General features: G+C 43.2%; 1 protein-coding gene across 1 annotated transcript; it reads left to right on the forward strand.

Annotated features, from left to right (window-relative positions):
* Positions 1 to 525: 525 nt before the first annotated feature.
* Positions 526 to 7,274, forward strand: RND3 (Rho family GTPase 3). The gene is made up of 4 exons (XM_010082831.1): positions 526 to 577; positions 2,585 to 2,694; positions 4,219 to 4,353; positions 7,023 to 7,274. Exons 1-4 carry the CDS (start codon positions 526 to 528, stop codon positions 7,272 to 7,274), a joined length of 549 nt encoding a protein of 182 aa, XP_010081133.1.
* The last annotated feature ends 954 nt before the right edge of the window (positions 7,275 to 8,228 follow it).

An 8,228-nucleotide genomic window follows, 5' to 3' on the forward strand; every position in this document is an offset into this window, starting at 1 on the left:
TCCTTCTGTTTTCTAGGGTTGGCATGGCTTCAAATCTGCAGACTAACTTGAAAAAAGAGTGAGCAGCCTTACTGGGCTGTGCTCAAGTTGTCTGTTCAGACTTGAGCCTCATTCCTGAGATTCCTGGCTTCTGAGGGTTTCTCTGGGCGAAAGGATGAAATGCCAGCTTGAATAGGCTCCCACAGCGAGAGCCGTAGCCCCTCTTTATTTGCTCAGTAATAAAGGTTCAGTTACTGCTGTTGAATGAGACCAGGAAATTTCCTTTGTCAGTACTGCAGCCCCGTTTGTTCTGCCACACACTACCCCAAAGAAAAGGGAGTGTCAGATATTCCTCCTAGCTTGCATCCCAGCAGAAGGGCTCCTATAAAAGTACACTTATTCTAGCTCAGCATCTTGCGTATGAGAGGTTCAGAAGGAAAAGCTAAAAAGAAAAAACCCTCAAAACAAACCCAGCTTCAGCTGACACAGTAGAAAGGACTCTCTGGGCTGGAGGTGGTGACTGGATGTATACATAAATACATGCTGATGGACATATATGGTATGTTGTATCCCTCAAGTCTGGTGAGTGAGGAGATAGGTATGTGTCTAAGGAATTAGTTTCTGGGTGAGGCTTTTTTTTTTTTTGAGACTCCTTTCTAGCCAGCAACCATTTGGCCAAGCATTAATGATCTTCAATCCTGCCCTTACTTGCTGGAGCTCCGCAGGCAGATGTACCAGCCAGGCAGCGGGGCTTGCCAGCGTGCAGGCGCTGGGCAGGAATCGCTGCTTTGGCCCCGTCAACACTGCAGAGCAATGCAAGTGGCTAGTCAACGGCACGCTGCGCTGCGATTTGTCTGTCCAGGGCAAATCATTTGGCCCTGGGGCTCCAGGATAAATCATTTGGCCTTGGGGCTCCAGGATAAATAACTTGGCTCCAGGATGGAGGCACTGTAATAGCAGTGCTGGAGATAACTGGGGAATAATTAGTAATAGAAAATGCTTATTGGTAGTGACTGCAAGCAGAGCTGAGCTCAAATGAATCGTTAACTACCGGTCAGCTCAGCTCGCTTAGATTTCTCTCTAACGTGTCATTTACCGCTGAAGACAGCTAACTGTTTTTTGAAGAGCAGTTTTTGACAGCTGCCTCTTTGTTAGATTGACATCATTTATGAAGATGAGCATTTGAATAAAATAGTCTCTTGTTCAACAAATTACCTTCTGCTACCTAGTTTGGTAATGCTTCATTCCCCATGTGTTACTCTTCATTTCAAAAACAACATTCCTGGGATTCTTGACTCTTTCCATTATAAGCTGTCCAACTGAAGTCATCTGCGATACGTTCACACCATTTCCCCGCTCTGCTTTGTGCAACAGCATGGGCTGTCAGTTAAAAACTTGAGGAATTTCTCTAATCCAGTTAATAGTCTGCTCAGCTTCTGAGACCTTACAGCCAATTAGTTCTAGATAGGTGGAAAATAGCTGATATAATTGTCTGATAACCCCAAAACTCTTGAAAACTGTGTTCTTGTTGCATATGTTCTATGCTGTATCCTGTTGGACCACTTAACTGTTTAAGTACCCTTCCAAAAATGTCTTTTCCTCAGTAAGTGACGCTTCATCAGAATTAAGGCAAAACCCAATGGTGGCTGAATGACTGGAACTTCCTAGTAGAAAGGAAGATTCTCCATTCTGCCCCCTCCCCACCCTGTTACCAGATTGACCAGATGATAAAAATCAGATTTCTGTCTCTGGAGATCTATTGGTAACTCTGCACTTCATGACAATTCTTAAAGAAAACAGTATATCCCTTAACATCTCTGGAAGTAAAACGTGCACAAAGTGCAATATTGGACCTATTTCTGTTCCATCAGGTTACTAGATTAGCTTTGATCTTGTTGATAAAAATTTGTTTCATGGGCTAAACAAACGCTTCTTGCAAGCGTACGCTGGTTTACAGATTGGTGAGGCTCTTCATGACAGATAACTCACGTGCCTACCTACGGACTGGGATTCTTTCCTGCTGGAGTACTGCAACAAATGCTTTAATTTGAAGCAAGATTTTCTTCTGAAAATTGTCAGTATCCGTGACAACTAAAGATGCTTTTTGCACTTGGAACTATTTGTTTTAAATGTTAGAAGAATCAAAACTGATTTAGCTCAAAACTTGCTGATTTTTTTTTTTTTCCCATGGAAGCGCAACTGTGACAAATCTGCTTTGAAGAAGCCTTTTGGAGGTGAAGGGTTTGTTCTCAAAGTCAGATGCCTGCAGGAGAATGGTGGGACTTAAACTTGGGCTGACCCCATTTCCCTTCCCTTGTTATTGGGGGCATCCCAAGCTTTTGGTGTGAGATGGATCACTGGGGTGCCATCACTCTTAATTACTTGGGGAGGCTGTTGCTTTTGTAGGTGAGAAACAAAAGGGAAGTGGGGAAATGAGCAACTGCAAGGAGCGTTTTGGGAATACAGTGCTATTGAAGAAAAAATGGTAGCTGGGTACTCTTAAAGAGCTTCACTGAAAACCTTTCTAAACTTTCCGAGTAAGGTTCAATGACTCCAAAAAGTGAAAAATAGAAACTAATAAAAATGCTGGTTTTTTTCCCTGCAGGGTCTCCTTATTATGACAATGTCCGCCCGCTCTCCTATCCAGATTCTGATGCTGTTCTGATTTGCTTCGACATCAGTCGGCCAGAAACTCTTGACAGCGTGCTAAAAAAGGCAAGTATTCTAGAAACGTTTTGAGTACAGAACTGTTTGAGTAGCTTGTCTTTAAATCTCTGAAGAGTGGTGCTGTTGCCTACATTGGAAGCTTCAGTTTGTTTCTTTTAATGGAGAGATGGCACGACCGCGCTCTGTGCTGCTAGGATTTGAGATTGTTTGTTTGAAAGGGATGAATGTTAATTGAAAACAAAAACTCCCCAACGGGCACTCAAGGGTGAAGTAAATTCTCATTCCTCAGCCCTTAGACAGCAGTGAATTGTTCAGGGTGGTGTGAGGTGCAGGGCTGGGTGCAGCAATAAATTCTCTTGCATTATATTCAGAGAATATAATGAGAACTTTGAGAAACTTTGCCATGTTGCAAAGACGGTTAAGACGTCCCTGCCAAATGTTTGGACTTTTGCCATGGCTTTACATAATTTCTCAGCATGAAGTTAGAAGGAGCCAGTGACAAATGCCTCTGGAAGCCACCAGAAGACTTAGCAGTGGCATAGAAATGCGATCCTGCACAAACCTCAGAATTTTTCATAAGCTCAGTGATCTGAGATTCAGTGCTGGACTTTCCCTGAGTTAAAACATTGAATTTTGATAATCAAGCTCAGTGTTTGCAAGCTGGTCCCGCTCCTCCTCTTGGTCACTGGGCATGACTCAACTTTGCGGTGTTGTCTTTAAGAAACTTAGTGACCTGAAGTTCCTTTTTTTTCTGTATCTGGGGCCAGTGATTCTTGTGTCACTGGGAATGAAGTGGCATACAATGCTCTGAATAGTCTACAGAAAATACTTCGGGCTGTTCTCTCAGCTCCTAGCTGTGCCAACAAGCATCTAGAACTGTCTTCTTCTTTTCTGTCCCTGCTAATGTTGGTTACTATACTGCTGCTTAATTCTGTAAGAGATTTTTCTTAATATGCTTTTAAACTCAAATGATATCCTTAAGTTTTAGAGATTGTGTGATCTCAAAATAATCGTGTAGAGGGGGAAGGAAAACAAGGAACCTATCACAAGTTCTGTTTGAAAGGCTTATTACTGATTGAGAGTAGCTGAACCTGTGACAGATTTGTGTAGTTTTAGGTGTGGGGATGTAGCCGTGAGCCAATATATAGCAACGCTTATTTTGTGGTCATACAAGACCTGCCTCTGTAGCTCCATCTTGAGGAGCCACTGAATGTGGTGACACTGGATTTTATTGATTCTTGTCTGCACATGGCTCTGGCTGGGTGTTTACCACCTGTGAGGAGTGACAGGTCTGCAAACCTTTACTCATGTGGGTAAACAATCTGAATTCATTCCCTCTTGATTAGTAAGTCAGTGGAATTAATGAGTGTATGAGATGGTAAGATTTCATCCGTGACCAGATTCTGCTGGAACTAATGCCTTTAGAAATTAGCCCGAAGGTAGGTACAGCTATTACGTAAGAGTATTGCCACATGAAATGTCATGACTCATTAAACTTCATCTTGTAGCTATTGCTTCTTTGGATTTAAACATTCAACTACTCGAGTGTAATAACCACCTAAAATTTTACAGTGGAAAGGTGAAATCCAGGAGTTTTGTCCGAACACCAAAATGCTTTTGGTTGGTTGCAAGTCGGATCTGCGCACAGATGTAAGCACACTAGTGGAACTTTCCAGTCACAGGCAGACACCCGTGTCCTACGATCAGGTATGTGCCACACCCTTCGTTGTACTCCGGGGTAGAAGATCAGACCCTTTTCTATCACTCTAGCCATCTTTATGAACAACTTCTCCCCCTGTTGACATGAGTACATCCAAGAAATCAGATGCACACACTCTAGTAGTTGCTGGATGTGAATTTGAAAACTATTATGAGTAAAGGCAAAGCCTCTCCACAGACTGGAGGCAGCAGAAAATCCTGCCGCCCCACAGTGCATGCTTTAAGCATCACAAGAATTTAGCCTTATTGATTGCAAAGAGCTTTTTAAGTCACTTAACCCACTTAAGTAACTGTTTTTCTGGGCCTACAGAGATCAGAACAGTACCCGAGATGTGACATGTCCTGTTTATTTACTGATAAATTAGTACAATTTTTTTTGTTCAAACTTAAGATTTGAATCTCATACCTTTGACTTTAGCATTGTGACAAGCATTGCACGGAGTCTGACCCCTTAAAACTCCCATTTCCTGGAAACATCTTCTGGGAAAACACCTTGTGTCTCCCTCCGAAGGTGGCAGCAAATCCAGGAAGCATCTTAATTCTTGGCAGCAGTTCTCTGCTGCTGGGGAAGTGAGAAGTTTGCAGCCAGGCATCAGGGGATAGAGAAACCGAGGTGAAAGCAAAAGGAATCGGGCTGTGGGAGAGCAGGAGGTAGGGAACAAGGGAAAACTGGGCTCCAAGGTAAACTTCCCCTTATTACTCACACATATATCCTGCATTGCAGCTGAATCACAGCGGTGGTTTGAGATCTGCCCTGCAGGGTGTAAGGGTGGGAATGGTACCTCCAGAAGGGGCTTTAGCTAGTGTGTGTATCCTGTGCGCTATCGTATTTTGATGTTTTACCCACAACTTCAGCTTTTCCAAGCCAACTGCTCCTAATACGCGATCACTAATCACGCAGCCTCCTACAGCATGTTTAAATTTGAAAATGCAAAGATACCATACGGTGAGTATCTTGACTGAAATAGAACATGGAGTGTTGTACTGTGATGGCTTGTGCTAGTTATGACATTTTTCTACACTTCACTCCGTAAACATCCCTCCATCTCAGACAATCTTCTATGAAATGAAATGCCAGTTTCTTACCTTAGTGTAAAACAATTCCAAGTGTCCTTAAATCCTGCTGGTTGCTGCAGATGTCATCTCGGTTACAAACTACCGCTGGTGCATGTGGATATACTCATGTTGTTCAGCCTCAGAGCTGTGATTTTTCCATGCTGTTTTTCTTTGAATATTAAACTTAAAAGGAAATACTGTCTGCCACGTATTACCTGCACAAGTTCATCCATTGCTTCTCTTGTTGTCAGATCCCTGGTGACATGAGGCAACCCAGTGCTCTCCTGTGCTAGATCTAGGGAAGGGTCTTCCGGGGTGGAGATACACAGCTTATTTTTAAATTCCCTTGCTTTGCTAAGTCCACATGGGATCAAAGAGCTCAATGGTGTTTTCCCTGTTCCTTTTAACTTCATGAGGAAGCGTTGGGAGGAAAAAAAAAGCCAGTTGATGGTGATACCCTGCCTCTGGTGTGCTAGCCAGTTCCCAGCCAGCTACACCTGAGCAAACATTTCTCAGGCTTCGTTAGTAGGAGTTGAGATGTTTAACTGTTGGGTGGGCTTGTCCTACAGACTAATACTCCTTTATCAGCCACTCCTGCTTACAGCTGATAAGAAGATGGCTGCATCAGGGCAGTGCAAATAGTGCACACTGAAGACATGGGTCCAGATAGATTAGTGCCATCAGCCTGGCACTAGAGCAAAGAGGAGGGGTTGGACTGACTTGTGCCGGTATCTCAATATGGGAGGAGTGGCACATCAAGGATGTGGTTTGATTTCATAACTTACTAAAAAGATTTTGTCCCTCACAAGTGAAATTCCACTGAAACAGCTTCATTTTTTTCACACAATGCTGTATTGTCTTCCAGTAGCAAAATCCGCAACAGGATGCCGGGGTGTTGTCATTTGCCAGAGTCACATGTTGTTTTCCCTGTGCTGCTGGAACAAATATCCCTGCTTTGACTTTGAATGCACTTAAAATCCAAAAAGAAGGGCTCGTATAACCACTCATGTCCTTTTTTCTTTTTTTTTTTTTTGGCCTGTTCCTTAGCTACAAGTTAATATAACTATCCCTGACCCAGAAACCCACAGCACATTCCCCTATGAACTTTGTCCCCTTCATGGGGATGTACCACGGGCTCTGCTCTGGGTCAGGGACACTCTGGCTAGCCCTTAAGGCAGTCAGAATCCATGTTCCCTTTGGAGATAGCAGGCTTAAATCTGGAAGCTGCCAGGTCCAGACCTTTCCCAGTCAGCATGTGATTTACGGATGCAAGTGAAGTTGTAAGGGTGAAATCACTAAGTAGGTCCTACTGATACTCTTCTGGCTTTCTGCAGTTGTTTGCAGGTCACAAAGCTTATCTTCTCTCTTCCAATTTGTATTTATTGGCCTGGGGGATAATGCTTGGATACTTGTTTAATGCATCTTGGAACCAAAGCTCTGTTTATTTTGCAAAATTAGCTGCTGGCTGTCACGCTGGAGCTTTCGCTTTGGTTTTCACAAAACATTGTGTATGGAAAACAGCGCTGAAAAATAATTGTATGGTTTGCTTTGGCTCTCTGCGGAAACTTGGTATTGATCGCATGTTCTTTTTTTCCCCTTAGGGTGCAAATATGGCCAAACAGATTGGAGCAGCTACGTATATTGAATGCTCAGCCTTACAGTCAGAAAACAGCGTCAGAGACATTTTTCATGTTGCCACCTTGGCGTGCGTGAATAAAACAAATAAAAATGTTAAACGAAACAAATCGCAGAGGGCAACAAAGCGAATTTCGCACATGCCTGGCAGGCCAGAACTTTCCACAGTGGCGACGGACTTGCGAAAGGACAAAGCAAAGAGTTGCACGGTGATGTGAAGGACCTTGATTTTCCTGGAGAAAGGAGGAAGAGAGCATCCGGGAGGGGTGGAGGCTCAATGAAGTACACAGCCACATGGTATTGAACGAGGGCTTATGCTGGTGCGTTAATGGAGACTCTTCACCTCTTGTGTGAGACTGTGCTTAGGAACTGAGCAGCGAGAAGAAATGGCTCTAAACGAGGTGGCATCAGGAAATGATACATTGAATAAAATGCCAAAAAAAATTTAAAAAGGGAAAATGGTTGAATGGGCTGAGACAAGAGAGGGTGAATGGGAAAATAACCCTGCAAAGAAGAGAGATGTCATTGACAGTGCTTGTTTCTTTTATTAACGCTCTACTCCTGGATGCTACCACTTTGATTTAATTAAAATAATACTTTAATGTTGGTTTTTTTTTAAAGAAGATGTTATTAATATGCCCTCCTCCTTAAGGAACTATCCCTGTGACCTTATAGTTGGTTTTCCAAAGGATATGATCTAATTTTTTAGTAGCTCATTGTTAAAATGGAGAGGATACCAAGGCCTGTGTGTCACCAAGAGGAAAACGCTGTATGTGAGAAGTCTGGAGTTTCGCCTTCCCGAGACGGTGACATGTTGGTGATGAAGACAACCATCTCAGATTTCCCAGTATTACTGGTGCCTTCGCACTGTGGAAATTAAACGGATCAAATTGGGGTGCGGGGGCAAACTACCTGCCTGTTGCAGGAACTCTGACTTTCCGTTCCTCTTTGTGATTGTAATTTAGAGTGGAAATGATCTCCAGTTCTGGTGTGCTGTATGGGTATGTCGCTGTAGGTTGAAGTGAAAGGTGCTAAGAGCTATGATGACAAATGATCCTTAGTTTTTACAACCATGATAATTTGTTAAGCCTTACTGCCCATCTAGGGAAGCCCCAAAACTCCTCTGCTTCTGCTAGGAGTTGGTGGATCCCCAGATCCAGTCCTCTGTAAAT

Source organism: Pterocles gutturalis, unplaced genomic scaffold, assembly GCF_000699245.1.
Source record: "Pterocles gutturalis isolate BGI_N339 unplaced genomic scaffold, ASM69924v1 scaffold6145, whole genome shotgun sequence".
Classification (NCBI taxonomy): domain Eukaryota; kingdom Metazoa; phylum Chordata; class Aves; order Pterocliformes; family Pteroclidae; genus Pterocles; species Pterocles gutturalis.